Source organism: Opisthocomus hoazin, chromosome Z (genome assembly GCF_030867145.1).
Source record: "Opisthocomus hoazin isolate bOpiHoa1 chromosome Z, bOpiHoa1.hap1, whole genome shotgun sequence".
NCBI classification, from domain to species: domain Eukaryota; kingdom Metazoa; phylum Chordata; class Aves; order Opisthocomiformes; family Opisthocomidae; genus Opisthocomus; species Opisthocomus hoazin.
In genome coordinates this window covers 24,121,721-24,148,962 of record NC_134454.1, presented here as the reverse complement: position 1 = coordinate 24,148,962, position 27,242 = coordinate 24,121,721, and the positions used below count along the sequence as shown (strand labels likewise).

At 43.7% G+C, this 27,242-nt stretch overlaps 2 protein-coding genes across 14 annotated transcripts in view; one reads left to right on the top strand and one right to left on the bottom strand.

The window, feature by feature from the left end:
- The window catches only part of CCDC171 (coiled-coil domain containing 171), a 152,784-nt gene extending 134,232 nt beyond the window's left edge, over window positions 1-18,552 (bottom strand). For 3 of the 13 annotated variants that reach the window (XM_075410934.1, XM_075410933.1, XM_075410940.1), the window contains exons 1-6: window positions 16,221-18,552; window positions 15,106-15,277; window positions 11,552-11,690; window positions 9,354-9,528; window positions 6,358-6,539; window positions 1,232-1,378 (exon numbers count right to left, since the gene is read on the bottom strand). In XM_075410934.1, the coding sequence (XP_075267049.1) occupies window positions 1,232-1,378; window positions 6,358-6,539; window positions 9,354-9,528; window positions 11,552-11,690; window positions 15,106-15,277; window positions 16,221-16,425 (1,020 nt within the window). In that variant the 5' untranslated portion in view covers window positions 16,426-18,552. Of the gene's footprint in view, window positions 1-1,231; window positions 1,379-6,357; window positions 6,540-9,353; window positions 9,529-11,551; window positions 11,691-15,105; window positions 15,278-15,815; window positions 15,889-16,220 lie in introns of all 13 variants that reach the window. The other 10 variants (XM_075410931.1, XM_075410941.1, XM_075410942.1 and 7 more) reach the window with 8 other exon arrangements.
- A 7,373-nt stretch (window positions 18,553-25,925) lies between these two features.
- Window positions 25,926-27,242, top strand: part of PSIP1 (PC4 and SRSF1 interacting protein 1) — a 40,254-nt gene continuing 38,937 nt past the window's right edge. Inside the window, exons 1-2 of the mRNA XM_075411541.1 lie at window positions 25,926-25,999; window positions 26,459-26,635. Of these exons, the coding sequence (XP_075267656.1) occupies window positions 26,564-26,635 (72 nt within the window). The 5' untranslated portion in view covers window positions 25,926-25,999; window positions 26,459-26,563. The remainder of the gene's footprint in view (window positions 26,000-26,458; window positions 26,636-27,242) is intronic.

Below are 27,242 nucleotides of genomic sequence, written 5' to 3'. Positions count from 1 at the left end.
TGCCGCCTTGCTCCTCCTCCTTTCAGGTCATGATTCCTATATTAATATATTAAAAGCCACGAAGTCACAAAAAAGCCCTTGTTCAAGTCCTTGGAAGCAAAAATCTTTGTTGTTAAAAGGTCTATTGGAACTTCACAGTACATAGCACTTTTCAGTTGAAGGTAATTCTGCCTAGGCCAATACATGCAGCTCACAACACCTGACAATAGATTTCCTGTAGATCTTTTTGAGGACACAAAAGTCTACCTTGTTGGTCAATAAGTCAGTGTTTTTAGTTGATGAGCTTTGATCTTGCCTGTAGGAATTTTCTTTTGTACTTCACCGTTAATGCAGGGCTCTACCTACCAAGCAATCAATGCTTTAAACACTTCTTTTGCCTTTAAGGGAAAAATAACAAACACAGCTGAAAACTGTATGTCACTTATTCCTTTAAGTGCTCCCAAAATCCTCCAAGTGTCAATCCTTAAAAATTTGTTGCAGAAAATATTTAAAGATGCCTTTGGTAGAAACCTTACATCAGGATGAAGAATCATCTGGTCACTATGATTTTCTGCAGTGACAAATGTTGTACCAAAAAATCACTGGTCCAGAGCATATGTGCAGATAACACAGTTGCTACAAAGCCTATTAGTGGACAAAGAAATGTTGAAACTTAGGAGGGAACTTGCAGTTTAGTAAAACGAGCACGTTTACAAGATGCTAGTTTTCAAGACTTGAGACTTCTCAGCAATGGCTGTCAATGAGACAGGCAAACTAAAACTACCTGTAGCATTTAAGTCTAAATAGGAAGAGGCTGCCATAACACCACTGTGATCTTTCAGTATGCTGTTCTCTCCACCTAGCACAATGTCTGGTGACTTTCTCAGCTCCAGCAGATCGTCCATCGCAACTTCATTAATCCTCAAAAATCTGTTCTTAAGCCAAGAAGACAGGAAGACAGACAAATTGAGAGGTTAGGGGAAATGTACAGATTTCCTGAAGTCAAGTTAGCCTTGTTTTCACGCTTACATAAACCCTTTCCCACCTGCTGTTCAAACACCAGCCTCAAGTCAGGCACACAGTGTAAGTGGCATTCACCTGTCCAGACTTTTCTGGGAAACAGATGTTCAACACTTTGTTAATCCAGTACAACGAATTCACAGCCTAACTGGGAGGTTCCATCCCTCAAAACCAAAATGGCTCAGAGCGTCAGCACTTGTTCAGACTAACAGCAATATTCAAAAAGCCTTACTTCAAGTTCTTTCTTAAATTGTTCCTCTCGTTCAGCACTGTATTGAAGCTCATTGGCCTGGCGCCTCACCAGGTCACTATAGCCATTGTGTTCCACCTCCATATCTTTCATTTTCTTGCGTATATTTTGCAGTGCATTACTCTGCTCCTACCAAAAAAAAAACCAAAACATTAAGAGATACTTTTACCAAGATAGAGTATTATAGCAAAGAGTTCAAAAGAGGAAATCTCACATGTTAGCACAGGACCATTTACCCAACAGCAGACATGCTCTTCATTCACCACCAGGTAAAATATATTGGTTCAAAAATCACTATGAACATGATTTTCTGCAGTAATACTAAGATCAGAGCCAATTCCCCACACAAAATCTTACGCTCTAAAGAGTACAAGGCTGTCCCTCCAATCATTTCTCTCTCCCAGCTCAATGGCAATGATGGAGACAGAAACAGTTAAGTGCTTTTGACAGAATGATACATAGGTACAGAAACTCTGTTTTGTTCTGGTTTAAATTGTTATAATTTGAAATCAAATCTGACATTTTTAGAAACAGTTACTGTCATAGACTAAATAACCTTCATCTCTGCTATTCTGAGAAAGACTTTCTTCTGTCTAGAAACTGAATTACTTTTAAAAAAAGCTATCTACATCAACTACAAAGTTTGCAGTCAGTAGAATAAAATAACCAAGCTGTTCCCCCACTTCAGTTTCTGCGTTCAGAAGTTGAACCAAGCTACAGGCTGGGATAATTACTAACACTGCTGGACCCTGCAGCTCTGTGGAGCCACAATTACAAAATCCACATTCACACCACACCAAGCTCAGAGTAAAGGAGCCAAGTAATGAAACCCCAGTAGTCTAGCACATACTTAAGCTGGAGATCCCAAAGTCTCAAAAAGAACAGCTTTGGCCTCATGGACAGGAATAAGCTTTTCCATAACTAGCATCAGAAACAAGCTGTAAATCCAGTGATTTAGTTGGAGGACCTTTGGAGACCCAATTTGTTAAAATTACTTTCTGTGCAAAACACAGATAGATTACAGTTAAGTCCTCCTGTTCATTTACTCCTACTCAATATCATGGCAAGAGACATTCTGTGAAAATAAACCAGTTGGTCTGCAAATTCTGCTATTACCCTTACATCACATAATCTTGTTCCTAGAAATTACTAATCATAAGGCATCTGCAGAGCAGGGAGGAGGAGGAGAAAATGAATTATTCATATAGAATGATTCCTTGGAAGACTGAAGTCTGACAGAACCATGTTTATACATGAAGATCCAAGAAATAGGAGTCTTTTCCCAAGTTTGGAAAATGATTTTTAGAAGTTCCTCCAGACTGAAGTAGAAAGTTTTGGCCACTCAAACATGACAATAAGGGAATCACAACTCTTCTACAGGGCTACCAATTAGTAACTGAAAATATCAATTTTATTTTCTCTTCTTTCGTGTGCAGGCACTACAGCATGATTTTCCAGCATTCTCTGAAAAGATAACAAGGAGCATGCATGTGAAACACATGAAGGAAAAAAGTGGGAACCTCAGTAAATCAAACTATTGCAAAAATAGTGTACCTGGATACAGACTAATATTAAGCTAATCCCCTAACTTTGCCTGTAATATCAAGCCAGTGCACAGGTTTCTTCCTACCAGTATGCCAAAAAAAAATTTTAACCATTTTTATAGAAACATACAACTACTCCAACTCTCTCTACACTGGAAAGACACAGAGATCTTTACCTCTCCAGGTATATCTTCCAGACATTAGCAAAAGTGAGCTGGGAAAAGCACACGTGAGATAAGTAATACACAGTTTGCTGCAAAACACTACATCAAGATTTCAAAACTTTTTATGCTGGAAACATAATTAGCATTAATCAGACTAAAATTGAGACGAATACATCAAGCTTGCAATATATGTCAACGTGAGTTGTAGAATTTCAGAATCTTAAAGTCTCTGAACTTTTAAGACTTGGTATGAAACCACAAGACTATCCCAGCGGTCAACTGCACTTAAATAGTTCAAAGAGAAGAATAGTTCACCATGTACAAAAACCAGCCAAACAAACAAAACACAGTATGTATACCTGCATGCCATATACACACTACATATAGATATATATCTCTGCTTATGAGAAACACGGCTGCTTTTTTTAAAAAAAATTGTTCACAAACAACACAATTTCACAAGCAGTCTAGGAAAAACTTGAGTGCTTCTGTGAAGGAATATTATACTCTGACTAACCACCAGGTGATGCTATTGCACTTACTATTGAACTCCAACATCTCTTACTACAAAACTGATGGCATGCTCAGCACACCCAACAGAGAACACCACAAAACCTGTTAGAAGGCAGAGCGGATTACTTTCCCTCCATATCTTGGAGACATATTTCAATAGGTTAAGCTGACTTCATTTCCATGCCTATCTCAGCATTTTCATAGCCAAGTTCAGAACTACAGTTCATGAAGCGCTGCTTTTCCAACCAGGATTTGCATAGCTGCTTAAGAGTCTCATTTCCACGTACCTAAGACCAAAACTAAATCCACTTCATCTAGTTTTCATTTCATAACTCTGAATAACTATAAAAGTGTTTAAAACAGGCCTGTAAATACACAACGCAAAAGACGAGCACATTTGAAGTCACAGCTTGTAAGCTCAGATTCTTCTGACATTTATCTGCAAAGTTCAAATCAATTCAGCTTTCAAGCAACGACTAAGGCACTTAAGTCCATACTTAACATCTATTTATGTACATTTAATTTGCTGACATTTTATAACTGCACATAAAACCTGTAACTAGAGTCAGGGGAACGGCTGCAAAAGCAAAGTGTGAAAATACAACTTTTTTACTACTGAAAGCAGGTTGGGAGTTGACACCTAGCAGTGAATCAGGTTTACCTTAGGAGGGAACGATTTTCTAGCTTTAGTACATTTAGCAACCAAACAGCTGCCTCTGCAGATCACCTTTACTTCTCAATATACATCCACTGACAGAGAACACGTCCCAAGCAATCCACTGCTCCTGTTGATCTGAGGCCAAACATCACTTGAGAAAGTGTACCTCTCCAACATTGCTCTTTTTATGCAGTATTAAAGTCACTGAATGTGGCTTCTGCAAAACACTGTACAGAGCAGTAGACAAGCCCGCTCCAAAGCCTCCTCAACTCAACTCAGCCTACTGTTCAACAGAACTCGGAGCCAAAGCCCCACTCTCAGCCTGCTTTACTTGGCAACTCAAAACAAGTGTATCCAAAAACAGGTTTCCTCATAGCCTGTACCTAACCCTACATTTTTAAGCATCAACTTCGAATGAAAAACTGAATTATGTTTCCGTTGGTTTGAGCAGGATCTTAGGGCATTACCTGTCAACCCTCCTACATTTTTCTCTGAAATCGCTTTCCTTGGCTTTCTCTTTTGTTGGGTTTTTTTTGGTTTTGTTTTTTTGCTTAACTATTCCTTTCTGGTTCTCCTAACTGTTACTTCAAAGCGCCGTTCAATATATCCACAAAATTACTAGGGAGAGTGGAAAGCAGGGAACTTCCTTTTTGTCCTTTGTTCAGAGAAACTCCAATTCAGTGGAATCCTTCTCCACCATCAGCGCTCCTGGTCATCAAAATAACCACTACATACCCACACACTACCTGATTTCTACTTCAGGTCTCGTTATTGCACCTCTCTTTCCAGATCTTGCCTTCAAACTTCTGAAGAGTCGCTACACAGTACTTTGGGAATACACATAATTAAGGAATTCTCTCTGCCCTTGTTTTTCTAGAGCTGCCTCTACAGATGTCGTATAGAATCTGACCAACAGCACCGTAACATAGTACAACAGGTACGTTTGTTGTCAGAACCTGGCTATCAAGCTGGCAGGTGAGGACTGTATTGTGTCATTTGGGAAGACTGTTTGGCACTGTCCAAGGCTTGGAGCTGACTGGGTGGGAAGAAAGCAAGGCTGCTTTTCTACTGCTTGACCAACGCCCAGACCAACTGAGACAAGTCTGCCACATCTTAAAGGGAGCTACAAAAGAAGAAAATAGGCAGGTAAAAAACAGTCTCACTAAATAAAAGAAAGCGCATCTTATAGCCATCGGTCCTCTGCAGGCAGCATACTTAGTAGTAAACGGCTATTAGCCTTAACAGAGCCTCTGAACTGCATTTCTTAAAAGGACTAAAGCATAAAAGATAACTATAGCTGAATACATTCTCCACTTTCCTCAGACAGTATTATTATATTGCTAAGATATAATGTGATTCAATTGTTAATTAAAAAGATTTAAATTATTATAGTTGTGTAATTGTTTGTGTCCCTGGAGAGCAGGTAGAAGTTGGGTATATTAACTCAGCACTTCCACACCATAATAGTACTGGATTTCTTTGAAACGTAATTCAGTTTCAAATAGCTTGACTGTACAAAAAAGTATTTAAAAGTTCATATTTTTATTATTTTTTACACATTTAGCATCTAAGGGACTTATGCATACCAGGGCAACTCAACGTGAAAATTATTTTTTGCATTAAATACAATGAAATGAATTACCTGAAGAATGAAACCCCACAGACTATAACAGACTACAATGCCATCTCTTTGTATTAAATGATTTTTTTTCTAACCAAACGGCAGAATTTCCAACAACAGCCATTTTTTATACGTGGCATGGAGTGAATAATGTACAATGCACAGTCAGAAATCCCATCATCACTTTTTGGGTTCCCTGACGGTGTGTAGTCTCCATATTATACGAATGCTTTCCATGCTCACAGGCTATTTGATGTCAAACTAAGGGAGGGCAGAGTGAAATGGAGTCAGAAGCTATGTGTTGATTGTCTCTCATCTCACCAACTCAGCTTTGCAGTGCAAATGGGCCTTACTACCACTGTGCACCGGTAACTTGGTTTAGGTGTTTACCATGAAAATCAGCCAGAACATATTCCTTCAAAGCAAGCAAGACTGTGACACAGTAAGTGTAAGTTTATAATGCTATATTCTTCAGAAATACTCTGCAGTATTAGCTATTTGGGGTTTTTTCCCCCTAAACCAGAGAAACCCAAACCCACCACACACTTTGCACCAAAAAAGTTTCAGCTGTTATCTCATGCAACTTTCCAACTACTAGTACATCATACCTGCAAAACACTTTCTAGTTTGGTTCTTTCCTTAAGAAGCAGTTCATATTCACTGCTGCAAGTTCTGCGGATATCATCCTTCTCACTTACGAGTCTTTTCTGTTGCTCTTTCCACTTCTGCTGAGCAGTATGAAATGCTGTCTCAGTCTCTGCCACTTTCTGCTGAAGTTTCTCATTCAATACTATTGTTTACAGAAAAAAAGAAAGAAAGAAGACAAACAGCACTGCAAAGCATGTTCAGAAAAAAAAATGTATGATGATCATCAGTTCTTCCGTGTATTGTGATATCCTGTGGAACACTGGAAAAACTTCCAACACTGGAGAGTACCACCTTCACTACAAAGAAACAATCAAATTCTGTGTTCCTACAGTATCTTTCACACAAGGATATAGCGATGCTTTAGAGATTTTTAGAAAAGGGATGCTTTAGAGATTTTTATAAATTAAAACTCTTCTCCTCTTGGAAAAAGAATGAACAGTCGATACAACTCTTTCAAGTGTGGTCTCTATAGCACAGAGGACTTAATTTCAGATTTCTACATTTGGCCAGCTTCTTTCCAAATGTCTACTTGATACAGATAGTAGTGTGTATCAATTAATTTTGAGCTTAGTTTAAGTAACAGTAAAGATAGGCACGAAAGGGACTTGGGAAAACCTAAGGCAGGTTGGGCTTGCAACCAAAGGTTTAGCTTTTCCAAGGAAATCACTGCTGCTCAAGACATGTAAAGCTTCAGCCGAGCAAATGCCCTGAGATAGGGGAACATGGCACATACTCTTCTGTGAAAGCTCATGCTGTCGAAACCTTCATTACTTACGCCTATTTAAGCATTTTGATTAGGAACTTCATTTTATTTTACAAACTGGCTTTCAGATGCAGGTACTTTGTATCAGCTTTTCATTTTGCTGAATACAACTAGTTACACTGGCCTTTCAAGTGATCACCACTTTCTAACACATTTTTACTCCAAACTCATCCCAGTTTTCTGAAATCTCTTCCCAGTCAGAGGATAAAACAAACAGAAGAGGCACATTAAGACAACAAACAGAACCAGTGGACACAATGAGGGAAAGGACCATCACAAGGCAGAAAGTCAAGCCCCACTGAAAACAGCAGAAAAACAATTTGGAGGAAATACTGAAGAGGATGTGCCACAAATTATGCCTTCTGTCCAGGGAGCCAAGCCGGGGTCATATCAAAGCACCACATGAGGTGAGGTAGGCTCTAAGTGACCAGGGAAACAAGCGACAAGTTACAAACTGCAAAAGAACTAAGAAGCAACACTATGATGATTTGATTTCTTTGGCACCTGTCACAGGTTAAAAAAAAAAAAAAAAGTTTGAGAAATTTCAACCCATGTAATTTATTGTCAGTTAACAGACTTCTCACTGCTGATTCTGGTATTGAAAGGAACTAACACACACATTTAGGCAAACATCCATTGCCTCTGTAAAACCTCCCCTACCCTCTTTTTGTCCTCCAGTCCCCCCACCACACCTTAGCCCAGTCCCTTCAGGGAGGTGTCAGGCCACACAGTGGGCTGGGGTCACTGTGCTGTGGTTCCTCCACCAGAAACAGCCCCTTTAGTGCCCCACCTCTTGATGCCTGCACGGGTAGTCACCACTTCAGCCCCAGCCCCTGCTCAGCCTGCTGCTCTGCTCCTGTATCTCCCACTGTTTCTTTTTTTCTCTTCTTTTTCTCTTCCTCTTCGCATTTACCACCCCTTCTAAAAAATGCTTCAGCAGAGGCATCACACACTCTCTGGTGGGCTGTCTGGCACGCGGTGGTGAGTGGGTCTGCCTGCTGTGGAGCTGCCCAGGACCAGCTCCAGGCAGACCCAGATCTCTTTCCTCCCGCACAGCTTGCCTGCAGACCCACACGCACAACCAACACCTGCCAGCTGTGTCCGATACAGCAGCCAATGAGTTTTCTGAATCATAAAGTGAATCACAAAAACAGATTTAAAGCATTATAAAATGCATACACACATACTACTCCCTTCTAAACTGGCAAGCAAACTAGCAGTCAACTGAGCATGCTTACTTTAAGTGAGAAACCACCCCGTTCAAGTCTTCACCTTGCAATCACAGAGGAATTTCCAAAGGGGAAAAAAATGCTTTCTTCCAGTTTGCAATCCCTAAGTTTGGGGTGGGGGGTTGTGTTCTCCAAACGAGTGAAAAGTTCAGCTTTCTAATTATCTTAAAAACACCTGGTACTTTAAGCACTTTCAAGTTTCCAAGTATCCTTCCATTCTTGGAAGGATAAAATCTCCACAAGGATCGCTCTCAATTCTTCACAGAACATCAAAGGTTCATCAAACTCACAAATACACCTCCTGTACTAGATTCAAAAGGCATTACACTTGCTTAGGCAATTAAAAAAGCACCTCACTTGTAAGAATGAGAAATCTCTCCCTCTCCGTTGAGGAGGATCAAGGAAACCTGAGTTTCTGAATACAAAACTAGTAGGAAAAAACTATCTAGGTAAAAACCTTCCCTTCCACACACTATTGTCACAACATACATTCTCCATTACCTATAAAAAGAGAATAAGGATGACAAGAAGAAAAGAAACTGGACATTAGCAAAGAAAAGCTTGAAACCTTTGAAAAGACCGAAAAAAAAAAAACAGTATGACGAGAATTTCTAGAAGAATTTTGTTGGAAACAGTGCAAACAAACACACACAAATGGGCATTTTCTTTTCTTTTTTTTTCCCTGAAATAGAAAAGGAAGAACTACTGGACATAGTGATAACTAGGACGTGAAGATAGCCACCACCATGACAATTCTGTACAAGGACAGCAGTGAAAGAGGGAACAACAGAAGGTAATGGGCAGGAGGAAAAAGGGTCAATAGGTTTAGCATGCTAGTTTTAATTCACACGAGACAGGAAGTTTTGTGAACTCCTGTGAGTTAATTAAGTCACTGCTTCTCACTTGTCTTCCTGACTTGGAACTGACTTAGCCTTTGTTCCATGCTTGCCTTTTCGAAACCTACCTTGCAGTTCCACAAGTTTGTTTTTTGCATCACTTAACTCCTCTTCTGCAGCATATGTTTTCATACGAGCATCTTTTCTGGCAATTGCCAATTCATACTCCAGACTTTGTCGGACAGCCTCTCCTTTCTCAATTTCTGACCGCAATTTGACTATCTGGCTTTCACAGTTGGACAGCTAGAAAATAAATTTGTCTCAGAAAATTGGCAACAATGCTCCTTTGAAAAAACGCAACATGTTACAGAAATACACCTACATAATATTTTTAAAATATATTTAAAATTGCATTTACCACTGCCTTCTTATTCCACTTAAATTTGAAATATAGTCTTGGAAATGCACATTTATGCAGATTTTAAGTACTTTTACTGTTTTTTATGCAAACTGTTCCTACTCCTACATGAATTTCATGTACCTTAAATATACCAAATACACTACCTTAAGAAGATAATAGTCATAATACTGTCATCTTCCTGCACCTCAAAGGAAAAACTGCAGCAACAGAAACATATTCCACAGGCAATTTCCTGGTAACTTCCTTCAAATTTAACACTTAGAAAAACAGTCATGTTGGGATGCTAGACTATCAGACATCTAATAGCTCACAAGTATACACAGGAACATAAAATTCAGTCCAATAATGTTCAGTAGTCAAACAAAATGCTATTAAATTTAACAGACAACAAACTAATAGAAAATGCTTAAAAAAGTGATCTTATCCAGATTAAAAAACATAGTTCAGTCATTGCTGCCAAAAAATGAGTCCAGAAAATTGCTATTTCAACACAGGAAGGTAGAAAGTAAAATATGTATTTCTTCAGAACATCTACAAACTAGCCCCTTGACTTCAGTAATATCATATGTAGGTTAACCTACCTACATAACCTGAGCACTTCCCTTATGTGCAACTATACAGTAAACAGATAAGCGGCGGGGGGGGGGGGAACAGTCTCTCCAGTAGTTCATCTACTTAAAATGCAGCCTGACTTAGTGGTGCAAACCACAATAGCAGAAGTTCCTTGTGCACCCCCAGTTTTCAAATTCTCAATGTAAGAGGTGGTCTGTTTATTTTTTTTTTTAAATCCAGATAATTCCAGGGATCTATTTTCTAGAATTACCCTACAGTTGATGCAGCAATGGGAAAATAATTAATTAACTGCACCAAAACAGCAAGCCATTGTGGGAAAAGTAGGAATCTCTTAATTTGCATACATACTCCAATAATAAATAGATACGGAACAGCAAGGTTGGTTTATTGATTGGATTTAGCCCAAGACAGATGAATGAGCACCCGCATCAACTGCCCCTAGCAAACTGCTAAGAGCAGAATTGTTACCTGCAATACTTCTGCACCAGCACAGTTTAAAGCAGGGTATCAGCTGCCAGATTGGCATTAGCAAGTGTGGGAAGTGTTCCTGGTTGCAACAAATCCGGAGTCAATTACAACTACTGCTGTACTTGGTGCCCACCTTTTCTTATGTGTACTAGTGCAAAAACTGACATTCAAGCTATACAAAAGATTGATTAACTATTTTCTTGCTACTTCTTTATTTCAGTACTAACTTGCTACAACAGCATCACGGAAAACCTTTGTAATGCAGCTAAATTACTTCCCTATGAATTAAGTTTTCATGAACAAGTACAAAGTTATTAACAAACATATAGCCACATTTGTACATTATACATTGTCATAGTTACTGAAAACTGCAAATTAGCACAAGCTGAGACACTGCAAGAATGCAAGAATGCTAAAGGATACCCCAGCTGAATTTGGTGTACACATACACTAAAATGCTGTACTAGATTTATGAGTTGCAAATGCTTTCTGTAGAACTAAAGTTATACCGTGAAAAAAAATATAAACAAGAACTAAATAATAGGTTTTTACAAGGCTAGATTCAAACTGTGGCTTTTACTTATTTGTGTCACCAGGCAATTTTATCTAACAAACTACTGGTAGTGGCAGTGACTCCTCTCCCTGCAGAAAACGGGCATCCAGGTTGGTACAACTTTAACTATCAGCAGTGCCAGCAGCAGTGCTAAGAGGTCCTATGAACAGTTATGAGAAGTCTGTACAGTGCCACTTTCCTTGTTATTTTTCGGCTAATGACTGTGCTTTTGATACACCACAGAAAACTATTATTTTGATGAAATAAGATTACATTTATTCCAACAGTGAAATAAACAAAAAAGTCCTTACTTCTTGGTTGTGTTTAATGGTTAAATCTAATTTTTCTTTTTTAGCTTGACAGAGTTGCCTTCTCAGATCTTCAGCAGTGTCCAATTCTGATTCATTGCTATCTTGTAGTAACTGTGACTCATACTTGGCATTACGTAAACTGCAAAATATGAATGTTTTCAAAAACAATGAAGTTTTAAGTTTTAATGCTTCCTTATTTCAATGATCAGATCGAGAGCCCAAAGTTCTGAACTTAAATCATGCCATGCAGTTGTGATCATACTATTGCTCTTTGAAAAAAGGGTTATATAGAATTACTTACTGTGCAATGTATGAGATGTAGCAGCAGGAACTTAAAACAGATATGCACTTTGGATTTCCGAAAGTTGATTTAAGCATAACATGTTTTTTATTGTATTTCATGATCTTTATAATTCACTCAACAAACTTTCAGGATGCTCAAAAAACATCATTCCAATCACTTAAAATGACTAGCAAGTTTTTTGTTTGTCTAGTCCTCTAAAGGACCCAGTACCTTCGTTTCCACTACTATTTCAGGTAAAAGAAAATCTACTTGGCAGTTAGCAAGCTCAACCCTTCAGCACCACAAGCAATACAATCACACAAGCTTTTATATGTCAAGTGAAAAATTACTATAAAAGTACATATTTAATTACAATCAGCTAGTTTAATAATCTTATACGCAATTATTGTTAACTTTAAACTGGACACTTTTGAATCATTTCAGGAGTTAAAAATCAGTTTTCACATTATCCTATGTAAGACTGGTTGCAATAATTAGTTGCTCCACAAAAAAGCACAAGTTGTCAGGACCACTAAATATGAAATATACTATAAAATGAAATATGATTAAATTAACCACAAAGTTGACATCAATTCATACAGAACTGAAAACACTAAAATAGCTTACCTTTATCTACATGAAGTCTTATGTATTAATTACAGAAATGAGAGTCTACTGGGATTTAACTATTTGTTTTTTCTAAATAAATAATGACCACATTACCCTTAGGTTTGCACATAGGCACCATTAACATTTTCCACAACTGAGAACTCTACCTGGTGATGTATGTTCTCTCACATAACGTGACTAGCAAAGAAGATACAAATGTCATCAACAAGGAGAACAGTAACGTAGATTAAGCATTGCCTTTAAATACGTTACTGATAATAAAGGACAAAATTTCAGTTTGTTAGCTGCAGCATACAAATATTTTATAATTTAATAAATACTATCTATTTCCATTTAAAAAACAAGGACTTCATCTGTGAGACAAGAATAACTATGTCATCAATAATTGTTCCGCAGGGTGCACTGTACCTAACACATTTTATACATTCAATAAATGGAGGAGATAAGGATCATTAAAACTTGCATGTGCTGCAAGGAAACCACAGGCACATTATTAGCTTTCAGTGTTTACTAAGGGAGCCACACCCAAAGGAACCAACACGGTTCAAAGGACAAAGGACCAGCAACAAGGTAAGTAAAATCACGCATCATTATTTTATGCATCTTCGTGACTGCAGTAAGAAGATGTGGTAGTAAGTCAAGCAGGAACAAAGAAGGATCTGAACAGCAGGAGCATCTGCTGTATAAAACTGTATAAAAGCTTGTTTGTGGACATCATGTAAGAGGTTTGGTAGACTTTCCATGGCTAGGAAAAACAGAGATGAAAGAACAGGAAGTCATCCTACATGGAAATGATGCAAGAAGTAACAATCTCAACTGAAAATAGCTAAAGGCCAGTTATGGGAAGGGTAACCATTCTGCTAGTTTGCGGACAGCGGGGAGGTCATTTTGCTTCTTTAAACCTGGTGATATTTCATACTTCTTGCATGCGGAGCACACTGAATGCAAGAGAATGAGTACTTTTTGTAAAGTAAATAAAAAACACCTTTAAATCTTTAAGTAAATGACATTGGTTTGTATGGCAATCAGCTTTCAAGAAAATTATTCCTTCCAACTCCTCTATTGATTATCCAGGAAAAAAAAAGAGCACAATGGAGATATCTACAAGAAAACTTAACCCACAGGAAAATTTAACTATGTGATTAATTGTTCTGCTTACCTGGACTTAGGGGGAGCACAAAACAACCAACCACCAAGTTACAAAACATCACAAGTAATAGCAAATTAGCGACATTGCAGAAATGAAAAATGTGCATAAGAGCATTAAGACACAACAGCAACTACTGGGGAAAAAAAAGCAGAACACCTTTTTCAAACAACATTTCCTGCACAGCTTCTAAACTCACAATGCCATTACTGAAATATTAAAAACATAAAGCAGAAAACCCTATTTTTGTTCTTAGTGTAGAGTCTAATTGAATCAGCTACTAAAAAAACCCACGAGGGAATATTACTATGCCAACCACTTTATTATTTTATTTGTCTACTTAAACATTTTCAAATAAAATAGAGATTGGCCTGAAGATTTCTTATTTCTGTGATATTTTCTTTAATCATCACAGCATCACTAGCACATCACTAACACATGCTACCTATTGTAGGAGATTCTTCCTTCCATATTCCTATTACAAGTAGAAGCACTACAAGCATAAAGCTCTCAGAAGCTTCTATCAAAGGCAAAACCACACAAAACCCCTGGAAAATTTCAGGGCATGTATGATTTGCAGTCTAACAGGAATTCAGGGAATTCTTTGTCATTCCATTTTCATATTTTAATAATTCATCAATCATTGGTTTTGAACTAAAACAAGTACTTTACCAACTACAGCTTTTATCTAAGACACCATTTTCTGTAGTACTTTAAGATTCTTCAAGAACACATATGAGCAGCTGAAATAGCTTTTCAGTTCTACATTGCAGTTTGTATAACTCAAAAAGGTTTAAATTCAGTTCACAAGTCAGCTAGCTACAGTGAACTTAGAATATTGCAGAAACAGTTTTTCTTCCACATCTGGAGGAAAATGTAAAGTAATTTCATAACAGAGAGAAATTTTCTTTCACTGATTACCGAGAAGTGGAATTTTTCTAAAATTCCCCAGCTGAAGGAGTAGTCTGCAGTCTGATTTCCCAACCAAAGTTCGTATTCATGGAACTTTGCTGTTCCTATCCAACTGGCAGTTCTGTATAATCAGACTTTAAATAGTGACAAACAGCTCTCACAGCTAACATAAAAAGAATGAATTGGAGCTTACTTTAATTGAATTGTGCCAAAAATCAAACACACATCAGATTATAAAAAATAAAAGCCACGTGCAAGGCTTAAAGCTGGCCTCTACCACCTCAGGTAATGCAGAATACCATTCTGTAACTCAAGGTCAGCACTCCTAACTGCAGACAGGAACTCCCTCTAAGTCACATCTCCTACCATCGTGTGAGAATTCTTGCACATCGCATGGCCAGCGTGCACGCCTTCAGGTAAGTCTTTTCATCTAATGACTATACCAACATGGCACAACTTGCATGTATCACACCATACCTGCTTTTTCTTCAGTCTGAATTACATAATTTCAGGGATCTAAAAAATAAACCACAAAACCATAAGCCATATTACTAGACTTACAAATACAAAAGTGGAGCTCACCATTTAGCTTCTGTGACAGCGCGTTTGAGTGGAGAGGACAAACTCATGACGTCCAATATGCAGCTTTTTAAGTCCACAAACTCGGGAGAATGAACATCATCTTCGACCATATATACTTTTACTTGACAAACTTCAAAGATTACTCTTTTCCATATCACAAAAACATTAAAACCTGCAACAGAGACATGCTTTAGTTTATTTGGCAGCACAATACAAGAATCACTTGGCAGCACAACAAAAGAAACATATGCTAACACTGATGAACCAGTGTTATTGCTATGCTATATGAACAGTTACCACCAACTCTAACTCGATATCAGTTTTGTGCTGCTAGCCATCTAAGCTTGAATATTGTCAACAGAAAAAACAATGTGTTTTGCAAGATATTCGCTGCCAGGGTTTTCAGAAGGATGTCAATACAAAATGTTATGTTTGTGTAAATTGTGCCCCTACATCCTCTATTCTCCTAAGAGGATCACAAAGTCTACTTCTCTCCAAAATAATTCTAAGGGAGATAAATGCAAGTACTATGACTTTTTAAGTAGGTCAATATCCAAGGTTTGCTGTCTAATAGCAGCCTTCAACACAGCAAGTCTTCTGTTTCAGACCGTGGCATTTTCTAATTAAACATATTTTCATTGTAATAGATATATCAGCAATACTTAGGGGTATACAGGGGATATATGAAATGGAACTATAACTCAGCTCACCTTTAGAAGAAACTCATTGACAATGTAATCGATAAAAAGAAATCAATACAGATAACATATTTATCATGCAGACCTTAAAAAAAAAAAAATCCAAGATTTAATTCACGGTGAATTGCATGCTCATTTACGAGTTCCTTCCATTAATTAAAGCAAGGTAACCTGAAGAATAAGCTGTATTCAGCAGCCAAGATTCATGAGCCATTGTTCTGGTTTCGGCTGCCGCCGGCAACAAAAGCACCACGCGGCCGCCCCTCCCCCCGCCGGCGTGCGGAGGAGAATGAAAAGAAAGAGGCAGAAACTGGTGGGTCGGGATAAGGGCAGTTTAACAGAACAGCAGACAGAGGGAAACAGGAACAACAACGATACAAATAAGGAGAAAGTACGACACAAACTCGCACAACAGACCCTCTCTCCCGGACAGGACCGGCGCCGCGTGCTCCCGAGCTGCGAGTGAGTCCCCGCCGCGCCACGGAACCCAGCATGATGGCACAGGGTATGGAATACCGGGCTCTGTTTGGCCAGGTGGGGTCAGCCCCCACCCCCCGGGCTGTGCCCCTTCCTGGAGTCCGGTGAAAATTAACCCTGTCCTGGCCAAACCCAGGACAGCCATGAAGGTTTGCTTTTGAACTCCTCAGCAGATGGACACCCACACTGAAGTCCAAAAGCAGAAGTTAGCCTGAATTCCATCTCTACCATCTCAGCCACATGTTCGCCACCATCTATTTCTGTTGGACTGAACACAGAAGTACTTGGTGTGATACATTAACTATAAACTGATTTTGTTCATTCCAGTAGCTAATAATCTGCAACAGAAATATGAAGAAAAAAAATGCATTACTGCTTCGAACTATAATTTTAACAGAACATGCAGCAAGAGTAAACCCATTCTTATTTCTAAAAACTTTTTTTTTTTTTTTTTTTTTACAGAACAGCAACAACTGATGCCCAGGATTATCATACTTCTTTCTATTCAAACACACAGTTATTCCGAAGTATCTTCAAAATCAAGTAGAGTAATATGGGAAGGAAAGTGCAATGAAAGTTAACAGTTTGCACCAGTTTATTAACAAAGAATATCTAGAGCTACCATTTGTGATTTTTAAGATCTACCCAGTAGAATTCACCTTGGCACACGTGTAGATAAACCCCAAAACACTTAACTACCATACAACTGTCACTCATACTGCTAGAGAGACACAGCTTTCTTTCCATCTGAACTAAGAATTGAAGGCCTCAAGTCAGAAGCGTAGACCAGTCTGCAGTACAATTGCCAGGCATATGATAAGGCCTGCTAAATTACTAATAACTTGCAAATTTAAAACTCCAACTTTACATGAGTGAAGAACAATCCTGACAGAGCATTTACAGTATTGTACTCCACACAGATGAGTTGCTTGGATAAAAAAAAAAATGCCGTATAAGGTTATGGGAAACTATACCTCTATCAATTGTGCCCAGTTATCACATTAAGATGTAGCTCTGAACACTGAGAAATTGATTTTTCATACCACCCTTTTAAGCTTTATTGCAACCTACACCAAGATCTCATAATGAAGAGTAAGGGAAAAAAAAATAATATAACTAAAAGACTTTCTCAGAAACCTCATTTTTCACCTCAAAAACAGAATTCACCAACTCTACCCAACAAACAATAGCTGCAGTGGAAAAAAAAAAAAAAATCTTAGTCTCAAAACATAATCAAACCTTACTCTTGCGACATCCACATCACTGCAGTTTTAAAACTCCCTGAAATTACTCTGAAGTCACGGGGGGGGGGGGGGGCGAATCTAAGGAATGATTCTGAGTATGCAACATTCCTCTGCTAAAATGTGTATCAATTGCTATTTTATTAGCACTCAAATGGATACACTACAAAAGCACGCTATTTCACTTACGAACAAAAGTATTCAAGAGGCTTTGGATGGCTTGTACAAGCCCTAGAATTAAACAAAATAGCGTAAGAAGTGTTAATTTGAGGAGTTAATGTTTGATAGGTGTTACCTATAAAACTTGTGTCATATTCTCCTCACGAACTTCTGAATACGCTTAAAACTAACTTTGGCAAGGCCACTGAAGCAGAATGGATGCAAGAAACTCTTCACGAGGAGGGTGGTGAGGCCCTGGGACAGGCTGCCCAGAGGGGTAGTGGAGGCCCCATCCCTGGAAACGCTCAGGGCCAGGCTGGAGGAGGCTCTGAGCAGCCTGGTCTGGTGCAAGGCATCCCTGCTCGCTGCAGGGGGGTCGGGCCAGGCGGCCTTGGAAGGTCCAACCCAAACCGCCCTATGATTGACCCCACTCAAGCCTAACCATGACCTTAAGGTGTACTACTCTAACACAAAGCCAGGCACAACTACCATACCTGAGCTGGAACCCGTAAAAACTCGCCAGCCGTTGTTTCAGCTGAAAGAATCACTAGATTTTCATTAACGCAGACCAAAAAACCTCACGCAAGCTAAAAATCAGAGCAACGGCATCCCCCGGCGACCCTTACACCGAAGAGGCCCCTGGCCGAAGCGCAGGCGGCGCCCGCCGCTCCGACGGTCTGTCCGGCGGCCGGAGCGGGGCGCGGCGGGCTGGCGGGCGGGCTGGCGGGAAAGCGCCGTCGGGAGCGGGAGGCCGGGCGGAACGGCGGAGGGGTGCGTGAGGCACCCGTCCCGCGGAAACCCCGCCGCGCTGTCGTTAGGGCCCGGAGGGAAGGACGCGGCCCGGCCCCACCCCGCCGAGCCTCCCCAGCGGCGGCTTCCGCAGTGCCCGGGCGACGCCGCCGCTCGGCGCCGGCGGCCGGGGCGCTGCGCATGCGCGGGGTGGGTACGCCACCGCCTCCGCCGGGTTGTGGCCTGGAGCTCCCGCCTCACCTTTCCGCCTCGCCTTCCTTCCGGCGGCGGGGCGGGGCCTGCGGCGGGGCGGGGCTGCGCGGGGCGGGGTGCCGTGAGGGGCTGCGCCGCGACCAGCGTCGGGGTTGCCTATGGGCGCGAAAGTTCCTTCAGGCGGCGGCGACGACGGCCTGTGGCGCGGTGGGCCCCGGACGGCAGCAGATGGAAAGGTTCTTGTGAAACGTCTCCGCAGCTGAGAGGTTTCAGACCCCAGACATAAGGATGGCAGAGGATGACAGCGCGGGAGGCTGAATGGAATCCACCCTATGAGGCCATAGGGAAATGGACAAGGCATTCTTCTGGAAAGGACAAGCTGAAGGGAATCAAAACAGTTTTAAGTGAACCTGTTCAATAACTACCATTGGCATTATTGTAAGCAGACACATATCAAGGTTAGCACCAAGTGATTTGAAAGGCACTCTTGATACATTGTTGATATATGACCTTACTTTCCACAGGCCCTGAGAAATCTGGGTCTGCTTGCATGAGCAAAGTTGTATTAAAGCTGTCATGAACCACACGTGGAAAAGCATCAGTAAGGTAGTCTCTTAAAAGAACGTTGATCGGCATCTGAAGAAGGAAAATGCATCACGATGTCCGCAGATTACCAGGTTATCTAGGAAAACACACAATCCACAAATGACCAGGTCAATTTTAGAAAATATGCAGTCCAAAAATGACAGGTTATTTGAAAACATGCAGTCCAGAGGATGGACAATAAGAGACAACACTGATACCTGTAAATGTAAAATTTCCACTCACCAGAGTGATTGTAATTAAACTAAACTAGATCCTTGCTGTTCTGAGAAGACAAGAAAGCTTTAAGATAAAGAGGCTCCTCAATAACACTACTTAGACAAACTCAACTTGCTGTTTTGAGAAGGCAGGAAAGCTCTAAGTTGGAGAGGCTACTAAATAATTCTACCCCAGACAGTTCAGCCTTGGGAGGGCAGATGTACCAAGCTACAGAGATAAAGAGGCACCAAGAGGGCAACAAGACCGGAGCAAAACAACCTGGAAGGACACGGTATATGTAATCTTAGAACTGAGTCTGCGCTGAAAAAAAAGTCAACCAGCAGACACTGTGATGAGGAGTATAAGCCTTCATCTTGAGACCCCCAAAGACCACCCGAGGACACTAACAGGCATCACAGAATCACAGAATCACAGAATGGTAGGGGTTGGAAGGAACCTCTGTGGGTCATCTAGTCCAACCCCCCTGCCGAAGCAGGGTCACCTACAGCAGGCTGCACAGGACCTTGTCCAGGCAGGTCTTGAATATCTCCAGAGAAGGAGACTCCACATCCTCCCTGGGCAGCCTGTTCCAGTGCTCCGTCACCCTCAGATGGAAGAAGTTCTTTCTCATGTTCAGACGGAACTTCCTGTGCCTCAGTTTGTGCCCGTTGCCCCTTGTCCTGTCGCTGGGCACCACTGAAAAGAGCTTGGCCTCATCCTCCTGACACCCACCCTTCAGATATTTGTAAGTATATATTAGGTCCCCTCGCAGCCTTCTCTTCTTCAGGCTGAACAAGCCCAGCTCCCTCAACCTCTCCTTGTAGGAGAGATGTTCCAGTCCCCTCACCATCCTCGTAGCCCTCTGCTGGACTCTCTCCAGTAGCTCCTCATCTTTCTTGAACTGGGGAGCCCAGAACTGGACAGAGTACTCCAGATGGGGCCTCACCAGGGCAGTGTAGAGGGGAAGGAGAACCTCCCTTGTCCTGCTGGCCACACTCCTCCTAATGCACCCCAGGATCCCATTGGCCTTCTTGGCAGCCAGGGCACACTGCTGGCTCATGGTTAACCTGTCGTCCACCAGGACACCCAGGTCCCTCTCCGCAGAGCTGCTCTCCAGCAGGTGAAAGGCATGTGTGAAAGATATTAACATATGCTAATTTGTTCTTGGAAAATTCATGAATATGCTAAGCATTTCTTGGAAATATAATGAATATGTATATTGTGATTGTATTTACCCTGAAATGACAGGGTGTTTGGCGCACACATTTGGCGGAGAGATCCCCCGTGTGCCCGGTGCCGCAATAAAGAATACCTGCTTGATAACCCTCTGACTATTGAGTCTTCAGCTCCGGCTTTTCACGGCATCAGTACACTGATGGATAGTGCACAGCACGGGTGCATATGGAAACCCAAGGGGGAAAAAAAAACCTTCTGTGGGAAACTCTACAGAAGGGATTACGTAATTTAACTGTAATCAAAGATGACCCCAAGTAATAGCATAGGTGGAGACACATGAAGGTTGGATATATAAGACTGTGGCGACCTTATACAACTCAGAGTTGTGTAAGGTGCCGTGTTTCTCCAAGGCTGGACATGCAGCACCCATCAGCCTGGCAGGCTGCACATACTGTACTGCTGCTTATGTAAGTGTGGTTTTCTTAGCACAGTAACGGCGAGCTGTGCTGCATTACCTATTCTCAGGTTTTCTAGGTTCCATTCGGCCCGGTAACCCCGTCTCCAGCTTTTGTGTGACTGTTTGATCTGAATGCAACTATTGGAAACAAGCTGAATGAAGCCTTAACCTTTCTCTAATTCAGGCTTTTGAATCTAAAGCCTCAGATTTTATAACATAAAAAAATCTACAGAGAAATAATATTAGTAATTTAAATTAAAACATAGTTTATTTATATACCATTATAAAAGCACATAAAAATCTTTGGGGTTTTTCTGCTAGTTGGAATTCCCCAATAGGAGCAAAATTACACTAAAGACTGTTATTTATGAGGTTAAAATCAGCCTATATTAACCACAGAGCTGCAGTCTGTCCTCACTCAGGAAAACACTCTTACTGAATTCAAAGTACAGCTAATTGCTTTGGCTTACAGGTCAGCGTGATTGACTTAGTGATTGCAAGTACAGCCATAGCACCTAAGGTGCCCTATCACTTTTTATTCCAAAGTTGTTTCCTGTTGCTTTGTAGCTGCAAAAAATACCACTTCGGGCTAAGATCTTCCAAGATGTGTGGTGAAGTATAGCCTGACACTGACATCCTTCAAGGTACAGATTGAAGTTTTAATTGCAAGAGACAAAAAGCTCCATAATATTTTACGCCCTCTGAGATAAGTCTCAAAACTCCATTTCTAGATTGTGACCTGATCTGTGTAATTGGCTTTTAGCTGTGGTTTTGCTGCTTCTGCATGATGCAGTTACTTAAAATGTCTCGTGCCAAAGCAAAGCAGTCCTTTGCCCAGCTGCGCAAAACTGGAAGATTTTATTACGCTGCAGTTCTTTTAATAACAGCACAGTATTTTTTTTGGTGATCAGAAATACAATAGTGAACTGGGCTTCCTCTCTGCTGTTGTCTGATGAGCAGTCAAAAACCAAACATGATGAGAAATGGCCTTGGCTAATGAAGAAATACAAATTATGGGATAATATGGAAGGAATCCTAGAGATTTAACAGCATAACTGTTGTCCCCAAAATCAGGATTCTTTTACGTAGTGTGCAACAAGCCGCCCACCACACAGAGTTAAGATGTTTGCTCGTTCCGTGCCTGTGCGGCGATGGGTGCTGCGTGGTAACTGCACCACGCTAGCACCCTTTGGCCAGCACGCAACAAACATTTCTCCTGGTCGAGCAACAGTTATCAGTGCTTTCACAGTCACATCTCATCACCTTCTTTGCCCGTTGGTCCTTACATGTCTCCTCTCCACTTACAGTCACGTCATCCTCCCTCTTTGCTGGGCACCTTGCATGAGGAAGGTGGTTTTTTTTTTTCTTTTTTGGTAGAGGGCTTTTGCTGCTCGAGGGAGGGTTTTTTACCGTGCTAACCAGACTAGTTCACTCATAGTTCTAATGGTTTTCTTTTCCTCAGCAGTTTTGTTTCATTTTGTGCTTATTTATCTTAGTGCTTTAATCACAACTGTGGCTCTTCAAGGCTGCCGTGCTCATCCTGACCAGCTCCAGGTGTCCTTCTGCTACCCCCCAGCCACCCCCGGTCAGTTGTTTGTCACCACCGGCACCTTCTGTCTCTCTCCCAGCTGCAGCAGCGATGGGGGGGAGGGGCAAGCGGCACTACAGCATCCCCCCGGGGGTTAAATCCTTCCCCTCTGGCTTTCGGGGATCCTTTGAGACCTGCTTGCTCGGGCATATCTGCAGGTTCCGACAGGTTTTGGCACCATAATAGTTCACCAGGTACCGAACAAATAAGATGAGTTTACCTGCCCAGAATAACACACGTCTCATTTTTGACCTTGACTCACAAAAATCACTTTAGACATAATACCGCTGGTGCATTGCAGGTAGCTGAATAAACACTTCTCCTTCCTCCCCCACCGAAAAATACATCTCGTATGTACGCTGTCTGAGGCATTTCTTCACAGGTTGAGGAATAATTTTGGTCTAAAACCCACGTATACTCAGGATACGTGGGGGTTTTTTTAGGAAGGTGGAAACAAATCAGAGTTGAATCACACATGGAATCCTACTCTAACTTATTTCTTACTCTCCAGAGAGACCTGTCTGCGATCTGTGTGGCAAGGGCGCTTGACGCGCGGGAGAAAGGAGAATGAACGCGGTGCTCCAGCGTGGGCCTGGCCTTGGCAGAGCGCGGAGCTGCTGCGGCGCTCGCAGACAGGGTACCAGCGCGCTTCCTTGCATTGCGACCTACACCACACCTGCAGGAAACCAGTTGGAACGGCCGTTGGGCGAGATCAAGACACTCAGCTCCTCACAGCAAGAACTTTTTCACCTCCGGAGTTCATTCATAGCTGGTAACGACTTGATGGGTGTCGGTGTACCGGCCTCTTCCCCAGGCGGCAGCTCTGGCTGAAGCTCTGCAGATTCTCTCATTCAAAACGAAGCCGTTTGCTGAACAAAGGTGATACGATCCCCAACGTTTATATAGCATCACTGTGGCATGTTACTTTCTTTCAAGTGCAACGTCTGGATTGCAAAATACACTTTTTTTTTCCTTCTGTTGCCTCTGTACTTGGAACAGTTTGTCTTCAATCTTACCTTTACTTGACAGGTACAAATGAGTCTGATGACAAACAAAATATAACTTGTTCAAAGAACTTTTTTTCACTCTTTAAATACAATTTAACTGTTTACATTTAAAAAACACTTTAGTCACATTAGTCTCATTTGAAGAACACCTACTTTTGTGTGAAACCAAGACATCTTCAGCTACTTCCTTAATTAGGAAAAAAAAAGTATTTTCAGATGCTCTTCACTGATTTTAATACAAGATGAAAACTTCTGATTCCTCAGAAATGTCGGATTCAAAAGACTCTTTCCAAAGGCTGAGGAAATTCGAATGTCCCTGAAAGATTCCAAAAGCATTGCTTTAAAACTAAAATATTAATTTATTTAATCTGATATGGAAGACAAATGTAACTACACGATTAAACAGAGTAGTGACTTAGCGAAGGGAATCGCTGCAGATTGTCAGTTCCTGCATAGCAAAATATTGAGATACACAATTTTTGTAGTACTCAACACTTTCTCATTTAGGAAAAAACATGCATCTTTATGTATTGCTGAAATAGAAATGATTCAGTGCAGCAAAATAAAGATTTACATATCTGCCAATGCAGATACAATTTCTACTATAGTGAAACTTTTATCTTCCTCTAGACATTTCTAGGTGTAGAGTCTACCTTAGCCTCAATTTTTTTAAACAACTTTTGGCCCAAGTGGTCTTCTATTTGTGCATAGGAAGAAAGGGGTTTTTTTGTTTAATATGTTGATGGTCCTCTATTTTCTGATGGCTAACCCTGCAGAAACTTGATAGTTATGTCAGGGGTATGAGCTTCACTACCTCCAAGAAAATCGACCAAATCTGACTGGTTTAAGCCACTGGAAAACCGCAGTTTGTTCCTGCTCAACACAGATGGAGTGAAGTTTTGAGGTCAACATTTGTCAGTGACCATTTTGCATTTGAAGAGAGGAGAGACTAGAACAAAGCACAGCTTGCTCTGCGGCAACTGCAGCGGGCGCTTCGGGCCTGACTTGAGTTTCAGGACCAAAACTGAAAGCAGCAAGATGTCTGATTCTTCTCACGAGGACTTCTCTCTGCGTGCGAGTAGCAGGGAGGGCAGCTGGCAGAGAGCCAGCCGGTGGCACTTGTACCTCCGGCCACCCGCAGAGGATGAGCACTCGAGCACGGAATGGTTAGGTCTGCCCCTGTGAGACCACACAGTTGTGTAGGAAGGGACTTTGTGCGGCACTACTTTTACAGCTTTTTGCTGGTTTTGGCAGCCGTGTTAGCACAGACGTGCGGTACTGTGACTTGCAGGTGGTGCTCTGTGGGAGCATCGGGCCAGGCCAAAGCCACAGGGAGTGGACAGGCCGGCTTATTTTCAGCGCAGAGGGAGAAGAACTAGACCCAGCAGGACAGGCAGGCAGGGAGAAAGAAGCCGTCAAGTCAAAATCTGGATCTGAGGTCTTCTGTCTGAAGACGGGTGCCTGTGGAGGAAGGCGTGGGGAGGCTGGAGGTGCCTGGTGCCCTCAGCAAGGAGAGCATCTGGCAGGCAGAGACGGGAGAGCAGGGCGCAGCGGCTGGAGCACTGGATGAGCAGTGAGCTTCACGCTGACGGGTGAACGAGCCAGGAGGGAGCAGGTACGAAGGGGACAAGGGGAGTTAACGCCAAGCCTGAGTTAACAGTAATCCCAATTTTAAAAAACCCTACCGGAACAGGGCTTAATGGCGACTAAGCTGCGAGCAGAACTCTGCAGACTTGCGAGACTGAAACGGCGGGAGGCGGGATGGTGGGGGAGGTCGGGCAGGTGAGGAGCACTGGGGAACGCAAGCAGCTGCGGGGCCGGCAGCGGCGCGGGATGGGAAGCCCAGGCCCCTGGGGGAGCGCGGGGCCTCTGCCCCGTACGGGAGAGGAAGCGGGGCGGCACACGGCCGTGCGCCTGCCTCGCCCCGCCCCGCTACTGAGAGCGACCCCGGGGGCAGCGCCAGCGGCGGCTACTACTGCCGCCGCTCTCCCCGCCCGCGGCGCAGCGGCCGCCCCGCCCCCGCGGAAGGAGGACTGAGCCACTTCCACGGCTGAGGGGAGGGGGGTAGATGAAGGCTCGCTCGCTTCCTTCGCCCCTCCCTGCCTCGCGGCGGGCGGGCGGGCGAGCGACGTTTTCTCGAGGCTATCGCCGGTCTCCCTCAGAGGCGGAGGCGCGAGAAGCCGAGCACGCCTGTTTGCGGCAGGGCCCGCGCTCACTCTCCCCCCCCGGCACGCCGTCCCTCTCCCGCCGCCCGGTTCCGGCGGGCCGCTTGGTACCGCCCCGCCTGGCGGGAGGAGGGAGCGCGGTCGTGTGTCCCGCGGCGGCGGCTGCGGCTGCTGCAGACGGAGGTGAGCTGCGGGACAGGCGCCAGCGCGGTGGGTAGCGAGGCGCCAGACCGCCGCGGCTCAGGCGGCGAGACGGGGACGGGGACGGGGACGGGGACGGACGGAGGGCGGCGGGCGGGCGGGAGGCCGGGGTTCCCTTTCCGCGCCCCCTGCCCCGCTTCCGCGCCATCGCGCCTTAGGTGTGGGGGGGCGGGCGGCGCGTCCGTGTGGCGGGAGCGCTGCCGGCTGGGGAAGGGGGAGCGGCGGCTGAGCCGAGCCGCGTGTGCGCGGGCAGGCGCTCCCGGCTGCGTGCGGCCCGGCCCGGCCCGCGTGGGGCCGCGAACGTGCTGCGGGTGGGGGCCGCGGGCGCGATCGTTGGGCTCCCCGGGGGGCTGTCGGCGGGGGCGGGCGCGGCGTCCCCCGGCGGCGGGGCCGTCGCGCAGAGCGCCGTTGATGGCCCTTCCTGTGTGTTTACCCCGGCAGCGGGACCTCGGGCGGCTGACAGCGCCTTGGCGGCGGGGGCCGGCGGCGCGGAGCCCTCCCCTCGGCCCGGTGCGGCGGCGGCGGCCGTCGCGTCGGTGAGAAAACATGAGCCGAGATTTCAAACCCGGAGACCTGATTTTCGCCAAGATGAAAGGTTACCCCCATTGGCCAGCACGGGTAAGGCGCCCCCCGGCCCTCCCGCCCTCCGCCTGCCCTGCGGCCCCCGCTCCCGCCGTGTCCCCCACCACCCCCACGGCTGCTCGGGCTTTGTGCCGCACGGGGAGCGCTTCCCCGCACCGGTCGCACCGTGTGCGGTTGCACCGTGTGCGGTTACACGGCGTGCGGCCCCGCCCCCCCACGCCGGGTGTGGGAGGGGGCGGCAGCGTCGCCCCCGGGTCCGGCCGCGGGTCCCGTGCCCCGGAGAGCTGCCGTGGCCTCGCGCTGGCCTGTTCCGGCGCTCCCCAGCAGCCGCTGGCCGCCCCGGTCCGCGCAGCGCGGCTGTGCCGCGGCTGACGGCGGGGCTGCACAGGCACCTCGCTGTGCAGAAGTACCGTTCCCCAGTAGCTGCTCCCTTGTCAACAGAAGGCAAGCACGAAGTTACGGCAGGGCTGCTCTTTACTTGAGTCAGCCATCCCGGTAGAGCTCCCTGTGGAGGAAGCTCGGTGTGTGTGGTGAGAGGTGCCGTCCTTCCTCGCGTTCCCCCTGCTCCCGTGGAAGAGGCACGGCAAGCTCTGCGGGTGCGGTAGGACGTTTGGCAGCTGTGGGAACGCAGAGAAAAGACTTA